This window comes from Myotis lucifugus, unplaced genomic scaffold, assembly GCF_000147115.1.
Source record: "Myotis lucifugus unplaced genomic scaffold, Myoluc2.0 scaffold_30, whole genome shotgun sequence".
Taxonomy (NCBI): domain Eukaryota; kingdom Metazoa; phylum Chordata; class Mammalia; order Chiroptera; family Vespertilionidae; genus Myotis; species Myotis lucifugus.
The window spans coordinates 2,264,186-2,284,970 of NW_005871078.1; the positions used below are offsets into that span (position 1 = coordinate 2,264,186).

Below are 20,785 nucleotides of genomic sequence, written 5' to 3' on the forward strand. Positions count from 1 at the left end.
TAAGGCGCTCAAGAGACGCGAACTGTATGTAGCTCAGACTTAACACTTTGCTTTTCTTTCCCAACTCCACTGTGTCTGTCCACCCTCCACCGCAGAGGCACAGCTGCTCCCCGATTCCAATGCAGCGGGAGACCCCAAGTCCCGTCGCGGAAAACGCCCGCCCGCCCGCCAGCCCGCCCACCCGCCGCCACTCCCGCGAGGCCCCCCGGCCCCGGCCCCCTCGCACAAAGGGAAAACACGCTCACCAACTCTGGGCCGCCGGGAGTCTCGGTAAATGTGGTAGTCCGCTCGTCGCCGCTCTGAGGAAGGCACTTCCGGCGCGCGCATGACGTCAGCAACGGGCCCGCGCCGGGGTCTAAAGCGAGCAGGGAGGGAAGAGGCTTTGTAGGCGCTGCCTTCTCGTCCGCGGCGCCAGGCCCTTCCCAGCCCCGGCGATGCGGAGGCCACTGCGAGGGGCAAGGAGTCGTCGGGGTTGAGCGCCCCCGGAGCCGAGGGCTCGCGCTCTGCCGACCGCCCGGGCCCGCCCCACTGGAAGGTAAACGCCTCCTCGGCTGCGGCCTGGCCGCCAGCCGGCACCCTCCCTCCCCAAGGCCCAGCCGCCGACAGGGAGGGGCCTTTGGAATGCCCCGGAACCTTCCCCGTTTAGCCGCCTGCGCGGTCCCCACCAAGGACGGCCGACGCGTTTCCAGCGGGAACCTTGTCAAACGAGCGCTACCGCTGTGAGTTTCTGACGTTGTCCGCGTCCATCCCCCCGAGCGTCTGGCCCGGCCCTTCGAACCGGCTCGCCTTCGAATCCGTGTTTTGCCGTTTGTGAGCGTTCGGAACCCCCGTCTTAAAGATATAGCGCACGCGCTTCTGAGACCGAAAATTCGACCGTGGTGGAGCCGGATGGGACTTTGAGGAAGTTTGCTGAACTTTATGTGCATCCAAATGTGGGGCTAAAATGTCCTCTTCATGCCATTCCAGAGAAAAATAGTAAGACAACCAGGAAGGTACCCAGCCACAGTGTGAGTGGAAATCAGTGGCTGAGGTTCTTTCTGCGGCCCCAGGTTCTTTCTGCTGTGTGTATGCGAAGTCTTACACATATTTGAAAGCACTGTTTGCTCTCAGCCTTAGGGAAGATTAGTAAGGTCCGGGTTTTTCTCTCATCTGTTTAACCGCACTTCCCCATTCACACTGCAGGCCGGCACTGAAAGGGTTAATTAGTGTGAAGAATCCACTTGAAATAGGACCAGAAAACCCTCTTAAGTGGTGTCTGGAGAAAAGGAATTCCTTAATTCACCCAACTGGGGGTCATTATTCACTATTACTAAGCAGTAAGGAAGGTGTATGACTCTGGCATAATTAAATCAGTGATTGCCTGTATTGGGTTTTACATGGAACGAAGACTATCCTGGCTTAGATTGCTTTTGGATCTGTTTGTTTTTCTTTTTAGAAATGAGTGGTGGATTGGCCCCAAGTAAAAGTACAGTGTATGTATCCAACTTGCCCTTTTCCCTGACCAACAATGACTTATACCGGGTAAGTAAGTTTTATTAATAGTGCTATTATCTTCTGAATTATCTATTTGAGAAATAATTGTAGCTAAAGCAAACAGTTCTCCTTGGTAAAATTCTTTTTTTTAATATATTTTATTGATTTTTTACAGAGAGAAAGGGAGAGGGATAGAGAGTCAAAAACATCAATGAGAGAGAAACATTGATCAGCTGCCTCCTGCACACCCCCTACTGGGGATGTGCCCACAACGAAGGTACTTGCCCTTGTCGGGAATTGAACCTGGGACCCTTCAGTCCGCCGGCTGACGCTCTATCCACTGAGCCAAACCGGTTAGGCTTGGTAAAATTCTTAATAAGTACATTGCAATGCCTGTCCTGCAGATGAGTGGTTGAGAAAAACTGGAAGGAATGACATGAATCCTTTCTTCCTAGTGTACCCTCTTTCTCTGTGCTACTTGAGGTAGATGTTAAGTAGAGAGATGCTGCACAGATAGTCTATATTGCTTGATTAATTAATTTAGTTTTAATCCCAAAGAACAGAGGAGAAAACGAACATTAGCTTCTTTGCTTATTACAAAAGAGACATTTCTGTATTTATTGAACACTTACTGTATGCTGAGCACTCTTAGAGATACTAGGAACACATCAACAAACAAAAAGATGAAAAATCCCTCTTGGCATTCACAATAAAAGGATAGACAATGTGAAATATAAAAAAGTCGAATGATGTTATTTGTTAAATACAAAGTTAATGCGAAGATGTTAGGTGCTAAGGAGAAAAGTAAAACAGGAAAGGAGGGTTATTAAACGTTAGGTTGGGAATGGAGGTGAAATTTTACATTGTGGTCTAAAGCCTTATTGAGAAGGTGACTTTTCAATAAAGACCTGAAGGAAGTAAAGGCAGCTCTCTAGGGGAGGGGTCCTCAAACTACGGCCCACGGGCCACATGCAAATACAAATATTGTATTTGTTCCCGTTTTGTTTTTTTACTTCAAAATAAGATATGTGCAGTGTGCATAGGAATTTGTTCATAGTTTTTTTTTAAACTATATTCCGGCCCTCCAACGGTCTGAGGGACAGTGAACTGGCCCCCTGTTTAAAAAGATTGAGGACCCCTGGTCTAGGGGATAAGCATTTCAGGCACAGAGTAAATCAAGTGAAGAGAAGAAGAGGAGCTGTCAGAGGTAAGCCCATGCAGGGATGCCTTCTAAGGCCTACACAGATAATGGTAAGGACTCTGAGTGAATTGAGAAGCCTTTTGAAAGTGTTATATGGAAAGCTGTCTGTATTGGCCTTCAGAATTCAGTGTGGCTACACAGTAATCCAGTTATATCACATTCCAGCATTACACAAATTACTCAGAGGACTCAAAATTTATCATCATTGATTGCATATATTAATATATTCAAAAACACTTTTCTAAGAAGCAATGTATAATAGGAACTATCTATCCTATCTAATAATAGAGAAACATGGTAATTAGCCCTACCTCCTCTACCCTTCCCATTGGCTAATCAGGGCGATATGCAAATTAACTGCCAACCAAGATGGCGCCGGCAGCCAGGCAGCTTGAAGCTAACAGGAGGCTTGCTTGCTTCAGTGACGGAGGAAGCCAACGTTCCCCGCCTGCCGCTGCCGGCCTCTGAGCTTGCAGTTTGAAACATTGTTACAAATATAGAAGCTAAACAAAACCCCAGAAACCTGCTTTCAGCCAGCCGGGATCTCAGAGCTGGAGTGGAAACAGTGTTTCGATTATAGAACCCAAACAAACCAGATACCTGCTTTCAGCAGCCGAGGCTTCAGAGCTGGAGCCAAGCCTCAGAGCTAAAGCTGGCCCAGAATAAAAAAAGAAAAAAAGGAGCGATTGGGAGCTTCAGTCACCCGCCAGCCTGAAAACAGTCCTCAGCCCCTCACCCAGACTGGCCAGGCACCCCAGTGGGGACCCCCACCCTGAAGGGGGTGTGACCAGCTGTAAACAGCCATCATCCCCTCATCCAGGCTGGCCAGGCACCCCAGTGAGGACCCCCACCCTGATCCAGGACACCCTTCAGGGCAAACCAGCCAGCCCCCACCCATGGACCAGGCCTCTATCCTATATAGTAAAAGGGTAATATGCCTCCCAGCACCGGAATCAGCAGAGCAGCGAGGCCTCCCAGCACCAGGATCAGCGGAGCAGCAAGGCCTCCCAGCACCGGGTTCAGCGGAGCAGTGAGGCCTCCCGGCACCAGGATCAGCGTGACAGGGGGCAGCGACCAAACCCCCTGATCGCCCTGCGGCTCTGTGTGTGACAGGGGGCGGGGCCACAACCTCCCTATCTGCCCTGCTCTGTTTGTGACAGGGGAAGGCGCCCCAACCCCCTGATCAGTCCTGCTGTGTGCCTGATAGGGGGGAGCTCCCCAACCCCCTGATCGCCCTGTGGCTCTGTGTGTGACAGGGTGTGGCGCCCCAACCCCCCCCCCCACGGGCCCTGCTCTGTGTGTGACGGGGTAGAGCCATAACCTCCCCATCGGCCCTGCCCTGAGTGTGACAGTTGCGGCGCCCCAACCCCCTGATCGGCCCTTCTCTGTGGGTGATAGAGGGCGGTGCCCCAACCCCCTGATCCGCCCTGCTCTGTGTGTGACAGGGGGCGGTGCCCCAACTCCCCTATCAGTTCTACCCTGAGCGTGACAGGGGGGAGCTCCCCAACCCCCTGATCAACCCTGCTCTGTGCGTGACAGGGTATGGAGCCCCAACCCCCCTGATGGGCCCTGCTCTGTGAGTGACAGGGGGCAGTGCCCCAACCCCCTGATCGGCCCTGCTCTGTGCTTGACGGGGTGGCGCCGCAACCTCCCCATCGACCCTGCCATGAGTGTGACAGGGGGGTGCCCCAACCCCCCAATCGGTTCTACCCTGAGCGTGACTAGGGGTGGCATTGCAACCTCCCGATCCCGCCCTGCTCTGTGCATGACAGGGGGTGGCGCCCCAACTCCCCAATTAGCCCTGCTCTGAGCCCAACCAGGGGCTGCACCTAGGGATTGGGCCTGCCCTCTGCCACCCGGGAGCAGGCCTAAGCCAGCAGGTCGTTATCTCCCGAGGGGTCCCAGACTGCGAGAGGGCACAGGCCGGGCTTAGGGACCCCCCCACTCCCCCCCGAGTGCACAAATTTTTGTGCACCGGGCCTCTAGTATATATATAAAAGGCTAATATGCAAAGTGCCCCCTCGGGAGTTCGACAGGTAGTTCGATCACTCACTATGATGTGTGCTGACCTCCATGGGGCAGCGTGGAATGAAGAAAGGCCCTGGCCAGCAGCCGGAAGGCCCCAATTGGCCCTGATGGCCAGCCAGGCCTAAGGACCCTACCCATGCATGAACTTCCTGCACCAGGTCTCTAGTCAGTATATAAGTATTGGCTGAAACAATAAGTGAAATTGTGAGATTGCTTAGGGTGAAGATGTAGAAGTAGAAGAAAAGAAAGGGCCAGCTATAAAGTTTCACCCACACTTTAAGGGGGGGCAGAAAGAGATTTGGGGAATGGATTTTTCATTACTGGAGCTTTCTTGTTTTATGTTTTGTTTTATAAGCAATCTAAGGATCTGTCTTCTGAAACAGATTGCTTGATTGGGTGGGAGCAGGCTGGGAATCATGATATTGTACAACATTGTTATTTGAAATACAAGGATTCTTTGGAGCTGTGGTGGAGTTGATAGTTGCCATGGGTATATCACAGTAACACAGCAACTGTATAATGTGTGTGCCTTCAATCTACCACACCTGAAGAGTGGGTTTTTTCCTCTGTGCTCATTTGTCAGAAATTTAGAAACTGAGACAGATACCTGGACTCCAATAACAAAATTAAAAATATTATTCTAGTCACTAAAAAAATTTATCTTACAGACTAAAGGCTAAAATTTTTCATAAACTATAACGAAGAATATGGCAAGTGTATGCAACCTGAAAATTTAATGTTTTTGTGTGATTTTTAAATTAAATTGTAAATTGGCATGTGTTATTTTGTTTCAGATATTTTCCAAGTATGGCAAAGTTGTAAAGTAAGTATTCGCATAAAATTTTGAAACTTCATTTAAAAGTTTATCTTAATTTACTTCTCCATTATTTTTAATGGTAGTCAATTTACTATATTTTATAAAACAAATATTTGATATGACAAAGTAAGTGAAAATACTATTGTTAACATTTTTACATATATATGTCATTTTTCTATGTATGTAAACATGTACAATTTTCTTGAAAGACTCAATTAAATTCTGACAACTGCCTTTTAAGGTAAATACTGTTATTATCCTGTTATTATTATAAATGATAAAACTGTAAACCTAAAATTATATTGCTAGTTTGTAGTGAAGACTATTTAAATCCAACAGTTTGATTCCAGAGCCTACTCCCTTAACCCTACCATTACCTTTTCTTGTTTTGTCCCTGTCTGTCAGAATCGCCAAATGAATTTCCATACAAATATATAGCTATGAGAATGCTATGAAGTTAAAGACACAGAGTTGTAAGGACCTATAACAGGGAAGACCTGATCTAGTCTAGATAGTGAGGGTAGAGTTGCCTAAGTCAGGATCCTTTGAGTTGAAAACTGAAGACTGAGTAAGAGTTAAGTAGGCAAAGCAAATGGAAGAAACATTTTCAGTAGAGGAAACTGCTTGTGCAAAGACCCTGTGGCAAGAGAAAATAAAGTGACATCATGAAACAGAGAGAAAGCCAATATGACCAGAGATGAGTGAACAAGAGGGAGAAATGCCAAGAGATGGAAGCAGGTTCCTAATCTTGCTTTTTGGCCAAGTTACAAGATATTTGGTTTTCATCCTAAGAACAACAGGAATCCATTAAAGAATTTTAAATGAGGGAGTGACACATTGCTTTACTCCCTTTATATTATCAATGTTTAGTGCCTGGACTTGCAGCTAATTGAGTGACTGAATGACAACATGAATAAACAAATAGATGTACTCTTTTGAGAAACTAGTTTCCCATTTGCATCTATCTTTTTCTTTTAACATATTGAGCTAGGCTTAATAGAAACAACCTTAAAGGAGTGTTTATTATAATACACTAGAGGCCCGATGCACGAAAATTCGTGAAATAGTAGGCCTTCCTTTCTCCGGCTGCCAGCACCAGCTTCCTTCCGGCACCAGGGACCCAGGCTTCCCTCCTCCGGCCACCGGGCAAGCACCTGGGACCCAGGCTGCTTCCCTCTTCCAGCTGCCCCCAGGCACCCAGGACCCAGGTGGCTTCCCTCAGGCCATCCGCAGGCACCGAGTACCCGGGCTGCTTCCCTCCTCCGGCCACCGGCCAGCACTGGGACCCAGGCTGGCTTCCCTCGGGCCGTCCGCAGACACCCGGGACCCGGCCTGGCTTCCCCCTGCCCTGGCTTCATCAGGAAGGACATCTGGAAGACGTCCGTTCTAATTAGCATAGTACCCTTTTATTATTAGTTGAGATGAGGCATAGTTTTTACATAACTAGATTTCAGTAGAGGCTAGCAGAAAGATGGAGAAAGTATTTCTAGTTAAAGAAAATAGTTCACCTTATACCCTATCCCAGCCTTGGAATCAGCCATTTCTCCTAAGAGCCCTGTTGAACATCGTCTTTTAAACTATATTTAATGTCATATAATGATGGATAAAAAGAACTAAGGATGTGTAAGGGATCAGGAGAAAGAGCCGACTCTGCTCTTATCACTTAGGTATTTTGGGTGGTATGGCTAAGAACCACAGAGCTGGAGAGTCTTTAAAAGAAGTTTAAGAATGTAGTTAGAGTCTAAAACCTAGAAAAAAATAAGTAGTTTTACTTTTTGTGTTAAGAGAATACTTTGTTTTGTTTTTTTCTACAAAGACTTAGTAGAGAAGAGGAATTATGCTGAGTCTTCAAGATCCCATTGTCTCTGTAATCTCTGCTTCATCCTTAAGCCCCTGATTACAGTTTGATTTATCAGATACTCCTAATCATACCTGTGTTCACTAGTGTTAAATCAGTATCATACTTTCTTATTTCCATTCTTGATATCCCATAACTTTGAAGAGATAAGCTATTTGTCAAATGTACTCATTTCTCTTACTATGTAAATGTTTTATTACCCTTTTTGAATACAGGTGTCTTCCAAGTTATTAATAGCTGTTTTATTTATTGCTGCTTCATTATTTTTAAGTATTTGTTTATGCTTTTAAGGGTTACTATAATGAAAGATAAAGATACCAGGAAGAGTAAAGGTGTTGCATTTATTTTATTTTTGGATAAAGACTCTGCACAAAACTGCACCAGGGCAATAAACAACAAACAGGTAAGCTTTTCATTCCCAATAAGGTTTTTAACCCAAAAGACTTCGTGCTCATCCAGGCCAAAAATATGGGGATGTAGTGGGTCATCAAGTCTGACAGGTATCAGTAGGTTCCGAGGTTATTTAACATGTGGAAAAGATGCCAAAACTGTACTGGTTTTCCAAAACATTGGTAGAATAAGGAAGTAAGAGTCTATTCTACAGAACAGAATTTGTCACACCTAAGTAGGCAATTGTTAAAATAATCTAAAAAATAAAATAGAATTGAAGGTTTGAGGAAATGGGATCAGTGAATACATATTCTGCATTTACATTTTCTCCTGTTTAGTTATTTGGTAGAGTGATAAAAGCAAGCATTGCTATTGACAATGGAAGAGCAGCTGAGTTCATCCGAAGACGAAACTACTTTGATAAATCTAAGTGTTATGAATGTGGGGTGAGTATACCTAAAACTTAATGTAATTTTCTATAGTGTAAAGTACTTTCACACCAGTATTTTATTTGTGCTCTTCTAAACTCCTGGGTGGCTGAAACCAGGTTATGAAAGATGTTTTAATCTGGGACTTGACTCGTCTATGCAAACTCAATTAAAATGTAGTATGTAAAGGTAACCTAAGTTGGATGATACAGAGTGACATTTTCTCCAGTTTCTAAATCTTTGAAAACTGTTAGGTTAAAAAGTATTGACTAATTATTGTCTTAAAAGATTTTAGTGACCCATAAATATTTGTGTTAATGGGATATTGCCTGTTTCTATAATATTTTGCCAGTTTAGTGTCTGCCCCTTGGTGGTCAGTGCGCATCAAATCGACTGGTCGACCTATCATTCTGGTCATTCTGGTCATTTGGTCTTACCGATCACTTAGGCTTTTATGTATACTAATATATTTGTGCTCTGGTTGGGAGAGTGTCCCTCAGCCCAGCCTGCACCCTCTTCAATCTGGGAACCCTCGGGGGATGTCCAACTGCCAGTGGGATTGGGCCTAAACCGGCAATTGCACATCCCTCTCACGATCCGGGACTGCTGGCTCCCAACCGGTTGCTACCTGCCTTCCTGATTGCCCCTAACCACTTCTGCCTGCCAGCCTGATCATCCCCTAACCACTCCCCTGTCAGCCTGATAGACACCTAACTGCTCCCTTGCCGGCCCGATCGCCCCCAACTGCCCTCCCCTGCAGGCCTGGTCACCCCCAACTGCCCTCTCCTTGCTGGCCTGATCTCCCACAACTGCCCTCCCCACCAGCCATCCTGTTCCCCCTGCAACTGCCCTCTCCTTGCTGGCCTGATCTCCCACAACTGCCCTCCCCACCAGCCATCTTGTGGCTGTGGGCACCGCCATCTTTGAGGGCGTGGCAGTCAATTAGCATATTCCCTCCTTATTGGCTATGGGCGCCTCCATCTTTGTGATGGCCTGAGGGTCAATTAGCATATTCCCTCTCTATTAGATAGGATAGATGGTTAGTCTAGCACTGTCAAATATGAATACAATGCAAGCCACAAATGTAATTTTAAATTTTCTAGTAGCCACATTGAAAAAGAAACAAATAAAATTTAAATCTTTTACTTAACCCAATATGTATCTAAAATGTAAAATATAATCATTTAAACTATGGTAATTAATGTTTTAAAATTAAGATATTTTACTTTCTTTTCTCATATTGTCTTCAAAATCTTGTATATATTTTACCCTTATAATGCATATCAATTTAAACAGGTTCTCGCTAACCACAAAAGAATTATGGCTAGTGGTTACCATAATTGGATAGTGTAGGGATAGTCTAGATATGAAAGAAGCAAAATGAAATTAATTTGGAAAAATGAGGAAACTAAATTTTTTTTGGACACAGAATGTTAAGCAACATCTTGGGAGTTAGGAATAGTTTTGTCCCAATTTTATCAAATAACTAGAGGCCCGGTGCATGAAAATTCATGCACTGGACGGGGCGGGGGGGATGGTTCGTCAGCCCGGCCTGCCCCCTCTCACAGTCCGGGAACCCTCAGGGGCGGGAGGCGACCCGGATATCAGGGGAAAGTGACGCCCCCATCACACCTCTGCTGCTGCCACTGCCAGCTGCGCAAGCCTCGGCCGGCCCTGGTTACCTGAGCCTCGGGCAGCCCTGGGAGGCTGGGGAGCTGACATCCGAGGCTTGCCTGCGCCTTGGGCTGGCCCTGAGTGGCTTGGGGGCTGAAGGGACTGGGGACTCTGAAGGCAGGGCTGAGGGAACTGGGCGCTGCCATTTTTGAGGGTGTGGCAGTCAATTAGCATATTCCCTCCTTATTGGCTGAGGGCACTGCCATCTTTGTGATGGTGTGAGGGTCAATTAGCATATTCCTCTTTATTAGATAGAATAACTTAAAATGTTTATATTCAAGGTAGATAGTTCATTTAAATTTTGAATTGTTTTTTAGCATGTATTTAAAATGTTTGCAGGAAGAATACTTCTTTTACTCTTAGCTCTTTGTGGACTTCTAAAATACTTTCTTATTGTCAAAATAGTTTATTAGGAGTTAAAATTACCTTCTAAATATTAATGGGTTTTATTAATTTTTTCATATATGTTCCCAGTGTGACAGTCTCTTTATTTTTTTAAGTTCTAACACCTTTTAGTCTTCAGGTACCAGGCAAGTTTCTATTAATAACACAACAAATATAATATTTTCCTTTCCTTTTTAATGGGAAACAAAAGGAAAGTGGACACTTAAGTTATGCCTGTCCTAAAAATATGCTTGGAGAACGTGAACCTCCAAAGAAGAAAGAGAAAAAGAAAAAAAAGAAAATTCCTGAACCAGAAGAAGAAATGTATGTATATCCACTCTTACTAAATACATTATAGTGTTGTTTCTGTCTTTTTACTATTGGTTAAATGCATTCTGATTTTTTTTTTTTTTAATTTAGTGAAGAAGTAGAAGAAAGTGAAGATGAAGGAGAAGATCCTTCTCTTGACAGCCTCAGTCAGGCCATAGCTTTCCAGGTACTAAGTAGATTTTTTAAAAGGCACCATGCCATAGCAGCCTTGGGTTAACAGTTTTATATTCCTTACTTACTTTATTAATCATCTCCTCATTGTGGCAACCTGTCTTTCCCCTTCTCCTCCTAAACTTCAGGAGACTGACTACTTTTCTAAGGTCTTTAGAAACAGTATGATAGAAAAGTTCCTATTGGCTCCCAGATTTTAAGGACCCTATAACACTTTTAATATCATAATTTGTTTTCATTATAGAATTAAGCAGAACTATTTGATTAAAGTGAGTTTAGCCCAACAGAAAAGATTTTATTAAAGGTATTGAAAAGATATCTTTGAAAGAAGCTTCGCTTCAAAACAAAACCAAAAACATATTTTTGACAACTAAAGACCCTAATACAAATATATGAAATATTTTTTTAAAAAAGGATACATAATCTCCTAATTTTTATATAACCAGATATTTTGTTTTAATGTAGTTGACAAATGGTAAATGTATGCGTCAATTTATTTTTCCTTTTAGTTAACTAATTTCATATTTTATAATTCCCAACCTTCAGCAGGAATGGAAAGTAGGCTTCATTTACTGTGCCTGTTAATTAGTAGAAATTGCCTAAAATAATTTTGAGTAAATGGTGAAACAGATATATCGGGAGTGAGGGAGGAGCATTCTGATGGAGTAGAATTGTTTGCACAGACTGGGAGCATGGGGAGTGTTGGCACGTGTGATGTGGTTTTGCATTGTTTTGAATTAACGTACCATAATAAACAGGTTCCTGGTTTTGTTTGTTTTCTTACAGCAAGCCAAAATTGAAGAAGAACAAAAAAAGTGGAAACCCAGTTCAGGGGGTCCCTCAACCTCTGATGATTCAAGACGCCCAAGGATAAAGAAAAGCACATATTTCAGTGATGAAGAAGAACTTAGTGATTAAAATTATATTTATTATGTAAATAGTTAAAAAATTTAATCTTAGAGTACCAAGTTCAGTTGGGACTAAAGATTGTTTTTAGAATTCAATCATAAAAATACTTAATGTCAAGTAATTTTTTTACTATAAAATAGTTCACCCTAGCCAGATAGTTGAGTTGGTTAGGGCATCATCGCAGTTCACCAAAGTTGTGGGTTCAGTCCCCAATCAGGGCACATATAAGAATCAATCAATATATGCATAAAAAAGTGGAACATCAGCCTGGCCAGCATGGCTCAGTGGTTGAGCATCAACCTAGGAACCAAGGATGTCATGGTACGATTGCAGGTCAGGGCACATGCCCAGGATACAGGCTCAATCCCCAGTGTGAGGCTTGCAAGAGGCAGCCAATCAATGATTCTCTCTCATCATTGATATTTCTATCTCTCTCCCTTTCTCTCTCTCTAAAATCAATAAATATTTTTAAAATTACTATAAAGTAGTTATTGAAAAGAAATTTTAAAGTATCATGCTTCTATCCTGCCTTAGGAGAGTATTAATAATAAAGATTTGTTAATAACCATTAATCTTGAAAACTATATTTGAATTAAAAAGAAAATATATAATCTATTGTCATCCCAAGAAATAAGGTATATATTAAAAAGATTTGTTTGAGGGTTTATTTAAAAATGTATTAGTCTTGATTAGTTTACATGAGGACTTTTAAAATAAATTTCACCAGCAAGGAAAAAACCTTCATAAAGACTGGAAAAAGTTGAATGATGTATTGTTATTAAATATTTAAAAAATTTTCAAGAGAATTTTGTTTTTAATATGGGTGTTTGTCACCTTATTTCTTATAGCTTGATCCCAATCTGGATTACATTATAATTTCCCCTAAAATATAAAGTAGCTCTAAAATGCTTATAACCAAACAGCATTAATTTACCTTGCCTTTGGCACCCAAGTTCCATTCCCCTAAAGCAGCTAATTTAAGGTGTTTCTTTTCATATGTACTTATATTTTCCTAAAAAAGATGCATATATTTTTCTACTTAATTCATAAAGGGATAGAGGATTTTTCCATCTTCTATACTCCCCACTGCCTTCCTCCGTTTCTCAGTATGGTTATGTTAAAATTGTTGGTTAAGTCCATTTTTATTTAATGACCATGTAAATACTGTTCACTTCTGAGCTAACAAGTGTGCTATTATATTTTTTCAGAGTTAATTGTCTCATTTTTTATGTTATAGATATTTTTATTTATGACTAAATCTGCCCATACCTTCTGCAGATATTTATATGGGAATGGGATTATAGAGCCTTTAATTTTCTGCATTTGTATATTTCTATAGTGTTTGAACACTCTTAAAAAGAATACCCACTTACTAGTTTTCTTAAATTACTAAAAGCAATAAAAATATTTCCACTTTGAAAACTACACAGGTGATGAAAGTGTTAACCACTTGCCAGCAAAGAATCTAGATTGCAATGAGGAAAATATTCAATATGAACAGACAGATCACCACCAACAAACATTTGAGGAAATGGAGACCCAAATGACCAGACCAAAAAGGATCTTAAAGGAGCTGAGAAAATTCTGGCTAAAAAATCAATCTGGGCCTAACCAGTTTGGCTCGGTGGATAGAGCATTGGCCTGCGGACTGAAGGGTCCCAGGTTCGATTCTGGTCAAAAGCATGTACCTTGGTTGTGGGCACATCCCCAGTAGGAGGTGTACAGTAGGCAGCTGATGATGTTTCAACTCTATCCCTCTCCCTCTTTGTAAAAAAACCATTAAAAAAAAATTTTTTTTAAATCAATCTGGGCTAGCGTGTAGGCTTAGTGCCTGGGGCAGGTGAGCGGGCCTCTGGGAGGCAAAAAAAGCCCACAGGACCCAGTATTGTCCCGTCCAAGTACTAACCAGGCCCAGCCCTGCTTAGCTTCCAAGTGGTATGGCCCTAGATCAGCCGTGGGCAAACTACGGCCCGCAGGCCGGATCCCGCCCGTTTGAAATAAAAGACGGTACCCTTTTATGTAATGATGTTTACTTTGAATTTATATTAGTTCGCACAAACACTCCATCCACACTTTTGTTTCGGCCCTCCGGTCCAGTTTAAGAACCCATTGTGGCCCTCGAGTCAAAAAGTTTGCCCACCCCTGCCCTAGATGCTGAAGGTGGCCTCCAGGAATCTTAAGAGCCCACACCTGGCCTCCAAGCCCCTCAGCCCTGGCCACCACACTGAGCTCCAGCTTGTGCTCTGCCCTTCCCTGGAACCAGATCTCTCACTGAGCCCTCCATCTGCCTCTCACCCACCTGAGCTTCCAAAGGTGCCAGAGGGCACCTCCTTTGGGGGTGGGATTCCCAACTAGGCAGGACAGAGCCCCCTAAGGATTGCAGAAGGTGGGGGAGGGGGATTGCTAGGCGGCCTTTGGTCTGGGACACCGGGTTCCCTTAGATTGCAGTGTACCTCCCTCCGCAGCACAGGGGTTCGTTTGGTTCCCCCTGTTTCCGGGCACTGGCCCCACGGATTTCAGGGAAAGGGACTGTGGACCCATAATAAACTTGGTGCTTTCTAATATTGAAAGCATTTTTCAATCAGTGCTGGATATAAGGTATGCTTTCCCTCTGCAATCATTTATTCATTCATTTGCTTTTTTGACTAGATGCCTATTCTGAAACTGCCAATTATGATTTTCAGATTATCACAAAAATCAGTTAAAGCCACGTATAGTAGGACATTTATAAATAACTAGAGGCCTGTTGCACGAAGAGATTCGTGCAATAGGCCTTCCCTTCTCCTGGCTGCCAGCACAGGTTTTCCTCCGGCACCCGGGACCCAGGCCTTCGCTCCGGCCGGAGCCGCCTTCAGTCTTCCGTCTTCACTGCTCCGGCTTGCCTTCAGTCTTCCCTCCGCCGCTTGGAGCCTACGTATGCAAATTAACCGCCATCTTTTGTTGGTGGTTAATTTGCATATCACACTGATTAGCCAATGGGAGGCTTAGCGAAGGTACGGTCAATTACCATGTTTGTCTATTATTAGATAGAATAAATGGTAATTTCTGTTTTATATCGGTAAGTGTGCATATATGTAGAACACAACAGTGATCATGAGATATGTAGGCATTAAGATGTATGAATAGTAAAACCTTGACTACCATATCTAGAGGTCTTGAAGTACTTGAAGTTTTGCAAATAAGATACTACAGATAAAATAAGTCATTTAGACTCAAATCATATATGGAAGAGTGATAGGTGACAGGAAGGGCCTTGGAATCACATAACTGAGCCATTCAGCTTCAGAAATGGATGAATGGGTTAAAATGTCCCACATAGAATAAGGGTATTCCTACACAATGTTTCGTCTATTTTCAGGTTGGAATCAATGTGGAAATAACTTATCCTGTCAAAAGAATCTTAAGCTCTCCTTTCATCATTGTCAAAGACAGAATACCAAGGCAGCTGAGCAGGAGACACAGAGAAAATATAGATACAGCACCAAACAGAAAGAAGCCATTTCCCATAATAAGCAATTTCACAGACTATTTGCAGAAAATATGGAAAAAACATTAAAATCTTTTTGGAAAGCAGTTCCATAAGCACTGTTACTAAAGTAATGCAAACAATTACAGTCAGAGACAACCCTAAGTCCACAGAATGGGTTTAGCCACTATCAATTACTTTTTTAAAATACATTTTTTGCCGAAACCGGTTTGGCTCAGTGGATAGAGCGTCGGCCTGCGGACTGAAAGGTCCCAGGTTCGATTCCGGTCAAGGGCATGTACCTGGGTTGCGGGCACATCCCCAGTGGGAGATGTGCAGGAGGCAGCTGATCGATGTTTCTCTCTCATCAATGTTTCTAACTCTCTATCTCTCTCCCTTCCTCTCTGTAAAAAATCAATAAAATATATATTTAAAAAATAATAATAATAAAATAAAATAAAATACATTTTTTATTGATTTCAGAGAGGAAGGAAGAGAGATAGAAACATCAATGATGAGAGAGAATCATTGATCAGTGGCCTCCTGCACGCCTGACGCTGGGGATTGAGCCCAAAACCAAGGCATGTGCCCTTACCGAGAATGGAACCATGACCTCCTCATTCATAGGTTAACGCTCAACCTCTGAGCCGCACCAGCTAGACCAGTATCAATTACTTTAAATAAATAAATATATATATATATATATTGATCCCCACACTGGGGATCAAGCCTGCAACCTGGGCATGTGCCCTTGACTGGAATCGAACCTGGACCCGTCAGTCCACAGGCTGATGCTCTGTCCACTGAGCTAAAACAGCTAGGGCTCAATTACTTTTAAAATTGCTTTTATCAGATCCAATTTTAAGAATCCTTAGGTATAGATAAAATTAATTAGGTATAGATAGAATCAATTAGTAATTTTAGTTAAGATCTGGTACCTAGAGTAAGCTGACCAGAAATATAACAGCTTTTATACAATGTGGTCTTAAGCAAATTCCTTTCCCAGAGAGTTGCATTTCTCATCACATCTTTTCAGATGCATAGCTCTATGCAAAACACAAAACAATTTATAAAGGAGATATTATAGTTTGGTTAGGACTTTATGTGTATACTCAAAACAAGTTAAATCCAAAAACAAGCTTTTAACAAATTATCTGAAAGAATTTGTATCACATATTTAGCACTATGCATCAGGCACTGTCTTAAAAATATCTATATATATAAAAGGCTATTATGCTAAGTGTTCCTCTGACTGTCCGACTGGTTGCTATGATGTGCAGGGGGCAGACGCTCAATGCAGGAGCTGCTATGACGCATACTGACCATTTACAAAGAAACGGCACTGCAGACCTGATGCCGACAAAGCCACATTCAGCTTCCCCCATGTGGGACACAGGCCCCTGCAACCCACCAAATCGCAGTCAACACTGCCAAGACCCCATGGCATGAAATGCAGCCCCCAGCCCAGCCCAGCCCGGAAACAGTGGCTGTGAGTGCTGCGTAGTAACATCACGTAGCAACACCTGGCTTCCTCTACCTAGCAACTAGCCTCCTTGGAGTTTCTTCAGCTCAGGAATACGACTTGCTTTATAGGGAGGTGCAAACATTTTATACTTTAACCCAGTGGTTCTCAACCTGTGGGTCAAGACCCCTTGGGGGGTCGAACAACCCTTTCACAGGGGTCGCCTAAGACCATCGGAAAACACATATATAATAACATATTGTTTTTGTGATTAATCACTGTGCTTTAATTATGTTCAATTTGTAACAATGATATCGGGGGTCACCACAACATGAGAAACTGTATTAAAGAGTCACAGTATTAGGAAGGTTGAGAACCACTGCTTTAACCAAATGTCTGTGAAGCATTTTCCCATGCCTCATCTCATTTGATCCTCACAGAAGTCCTGGTGTAGGTAAATAGGAATTTTATTTTATTTTCATTAGCCGAAAAACGAAGATTTAGAAAGTTTAGAAACTTGACCCGACTGAAAAGAAGTAAGAAATGTTGGACCTTAAAAATGACTTCAGGTTTTCTAATTGCACAGAATATAGTCAAACACTGCTGCAGTTCAATATTTTACCCTTTGTTCTCCCTGCATGATCTACAATAATAATCTGCTTTGTGTTAATATTTACTGCTGTGTTCCTGACAATTACCTGAAAGAGAAGTTGGGGTGCTTCACTGGGCTGGAAAAAGTTTAGCTAAATCAGAAAGCAGGTCTAATTAAGCAAGTTTATTCTATCCCAGTGGTTCCCAAACTTATTTGGCCTACCGCCCCCTTTCCAGAAAAAATATTACTCAGCCCCTGGAAATTAATTTTTTTAAAATTTTAATAGCAGTTACTCATCGCCCCCAAATGCACCTGTGGCCATCACCGCCCCCCTGGATCACTGCAGCACCCACCGGGGGGCGGTAGCGCCCACTTTGGGAATCACTGTTCTGTATAATAAAAAGCTAATATGCAAATGGTCATCACATGCATAACAACCGATGAGCAGGAGGCTGCATGAGTGGCAGGCGGGCATGGGTGGACAGGGCTGCATGCATGGTGAGGCAGGGGGACATGAGGCTACATCCCCTGCTGGCACCAGCCAAGGGATGTGAGGCTGCGAAGGGCCGAGGCACAGCTGCAAAGGGCCCAGGCTCAGGCCGGCAGTGGCAGCAGCAGCGGGGGAGTGGGGGTGGCGCCTTCCCCTGATCTGCCAGGTCGCCTCCTGCAGAGGGAGGTCAGTTGCAGCTTAGGCTGGGGGCTTAGGCAGAGGTGGTTAGGGGCACTCAGGGTGGCAGGGGGGCAAGGTAGGAGAGATCAGGCCAGCAGGGGGGCAAGGTAGGAGAGATCAGGCCGGCAGAGGGGCAAGGTTGGGGCGATCAGGCCAGCTAGGGGGCAAGCTAGGGGCGATCAGGCTGGCAGGCAGAGGGGTTAGCGGCAATCAGGCAGGCAGACAGGTGAGCAGTTAGGAGCCAGCAGTCCTGGATTGTGAGAGGGATGTCCGACTGCCGGTTTAGGCCCGGTCTCTGTGGGATTGTGTCTAAACCAACAGTCACACATCCCCCGAGGGGTCCCAGATTTGAGAGGGTGCAGGCCAGGCTGAGGGACACCGTCCCCCCCCCCTGCAAGAATTTTGTGCACCGGGCCTCTAGTCTATACTAATAAAAGGGTAATATGCTAATTAGACCGGACATCTTCCAGACGTCCTTCCAGACAAAACCACGGTGGCGGGGGCCTAGGCAGAGGTGGTTAGGGGTGATCAGGCCAGCAAGGGAGAGCAGTTAGGGAGATCAGGCCGGCAGGGGAGAGCAGTTAGGGAGATCATGCTGGCAGGCAGAGGTGGTTAGGGGCAACCAGGCAGGCAGGGGTCCCGGATTGGAGAGGGTGCAGGCCGGGCTGAGGGACACCCCCCTGTCATGCACGAATTTCATGCACCGGGCCTCTAGTGTGTGTGTGTGTGTGTGTGTGTGTGTGTGTGTGTATAAATTGACTCGCACATGCGTGATACATATAAAGCTCTCGCTGGCACCAATCACACATGTGTGTTTCGATCTGTCATTGTTGATCGTGAATTTGGTTGACACTTCTATTATAGAGAAAGGGCGAATAGCGATATTAAAATATTTCTTCTAATTAATTTCCTTTCAATGTGCACGGATCTGTGCACCAGGCGAATAGTGAAAAATGTAAACTAACAATCCCTTTTAGGTAGGCATTATTTTCATCATTATACAGATGACAGAATTGAGGCACAGAGAGGTGAAGTAATATACCCCAAGTCACACAGTCAATAAGCACAAAAGGCCTGCTAGAGAGGCAGCATTGTCAGAAAGCAAAATTTGCTTCCCTTTCAGTTGCTGATATAATGTAGCATTTTCAGGCCAAGGTTCTGCAGCTGGGATCTGACAGACAAAGGCTTCTGCCACTAGAGACACATGATAGTCAGCATCTTCCTCCGCAAACCCCGTGGCTCCTGGTAGCTAACAGGACTTACCCCTGCTGAGGCTCTGACTTGCAAAGCCCACCACTATTTCTCAAACTTTGTCAAAAATTCTGGGAAACCCTAGCACTGAGTTCTTAATTCTTTTTCAAAATGATTTTTATTTTTAGAAATGTTTCCTTTAAAAATATATATATATTATTGAATTTTTACAGAGAGGAAGGGAGAGGGATAGAGAGCTAGAAAACATCGATGTGAGAGAAACATCCATCAGCTGCCCCCTGCACACTCCCCACCGGGCATATGCCCGCAACCAAGGTACATGCCCCTGACCAGAATCGAACCTGGGACCCTTGAGTCCGCAGGCCGACGCTCTATCCACTGAGCCAAACTGGTTAGGGCAGAAATGTTTCCTTTAAATTTGCTGTTGATTAAGGATTGTTACAAATTCTTTGTTACATGTCTTATTCCAAGATGGAGTCCAGTTCCTCTCTTTGAATCTGTGCTGACTTTCAGTGACTTGCTCAGTCAATAGACTGTATTGGAAGTGATATTTTGACATTTCCAATGCTAGGCCATAAGAAGTTTTAAGGCTTCCACCTGAGCTTTTTGAAACACTTGTTCTGAGGGCAAGCACTCAAGGAGCTCCCTTTGTGAGCCCAGACGTCATGCTGTGAAAAACAAGCCACATGGTGAGCTCCCAGCAGAGAGAAAGCACCAGCTTGTCTGCTGACATCCATGCAAATGAGTTCTCTTGAATATCTCCAGCCGTGGGCAAACTACGGCCCGCGGGCGGATCCGGCCCGTTTGAAATGAATAAAACTAAAAAAAAAAAAAAAAAAGACCGTACCCTTTTATGTAATGATGTTTACTTTGAATTTATATTAGTTCACACAAACACTCCATCCATGCTTTTGTTCCGGCCCTCCGGTACAGTTTAAGAACCCATTGTGGCCCTCGAGTCAAAAAGTTTGCCCACCCCTGGATTAGACTCAGTGCTTCTCTTACACCTCTCTTTTCCATGCCGACCTTCTCCCACCTTTTTCATATTAATCTCCATTTGTCGTTAACCCTTTTTCTGACACTCTTTTATTCTTCTTTCTCTGGACTTGAAAGTATCCATTTTTACACTATAAAGAAGAGGTGGGGAAATTGGGTTGAATGTATATGAAAACAATTGGAATTTATGAGAGAAAACGATAAAATGTGCAGAAGGTTGAAAAGAGTGGTGTTATTTTTTTAGGACCAAGTTTTATGAAGTTATCCCATAGAGCTAATGATGAGTGATTCAGAACTTAAATACATTTGGAAAAATAATTATGCCTATTATACTGCCTTACTAAACACAAATATACAAAAATCCTGTTGTTTGTGAGGCCAACTAATGCCTTTTTTAGTGTACTGGTAAGTTTCTTTTTTCAGAGAAATATTATTTGACCCATAGGTTAAACAAAGTAACAAATTAGTAAGATGTTTTGAATGAGATATGTTATAATGGGGTTCAACATACTAATAATCTACAATGGAAAGTTTTCTAGGGAATCTCTGAACTCGGGAGAAATTTTTAAACAATAAAATATATGACAATAATAAGCACTACTGTATGTATTATGCATAATGTTTCAAGTTTCTTATGCTTAATGATAGTAATTATGTAATGTATTACTGAATGCTCACTAAGTATTAATTTTTCATTGGGTATTTTTTAGAAATTTTATTTTTA

The 20,785-nt window shown here is 43.4% G+C and overlaps 2 protein-coding genes across 21 annotated transcripts in view; one reads left to right on the forward strand and one right to left on the reverse strand.

Moving 5' to 3' along the window:
• PPHLN1 (periphilin 1) overlaps positions 1-385 on the reverse strand; it is a 118,858-nt gene extending 118,473 nt beyond the window's left edge. For 12 of the 15 annotated variants that reach the window (XR_002828716.1, XR_002828715.1, XR_002828714.1 and 9 more), the window contains exon 1: positions 246-379. Coding sequence is in view for 5 of the 15 variants with exons in the window: in XM_023752280.1 (XP_023608048.1) it covers positions 246-327 (82 nt within the window). In the remaining 10 variants the exon portion in view is untranslated. Of the gene's footprint in view, positions 1-245 lie in introns of all 15 variants that reach the window. The other 3 variants (XM_023752282.1, XM_014454001.2, XM_023752281.1) reach the window with 2 other exon arrangements.
• Positions 386-401: 16 nt separating this feature from the next.
• Positions 402-12,481, forward strand: ZCRB1 (zinc finger CCHC-type and RNA binding motif containing 1). Of its 6 annotated transcripts, none has more exons than XM_006086732.3 (8): positions 405-535; positions 1,436-1,521; positions 5,497-5,525; positions 7,669-7,780; positions 8,106-8,213; positions 10,465-10,577; positions 10,674-10,749; positions 11,541-12,481. In XM_006086732.3, the coding sequence occupies exons 2-8, from the start codon at positions 1,438-1,440 to the stop codon at positions 11,670-11,672; spliced, it is 654 nt and encodes a 217-aa protein (XP_006086794.1). In that variant the 5' UTR covers positions 405-535; positions 1,436-1,437; the 3' UTR covers positions 11,673-12,481. The 6 variants fall into 6 exon arrangements, with proteins under 6 accessions (XP_023608052.1, XP_006086794.1, XP_006086793.1 ...); XM_006086731.3 differs by lacking the exon at positions 405-535 and adding an exon at positions 627-719; XM_014454009.2 differs by lacking the exon at positions 405-535 and adding an exon at positions 726-1,007.
• Positions 12,482-20,785: the final 8,304 nt, after the last annotated feature.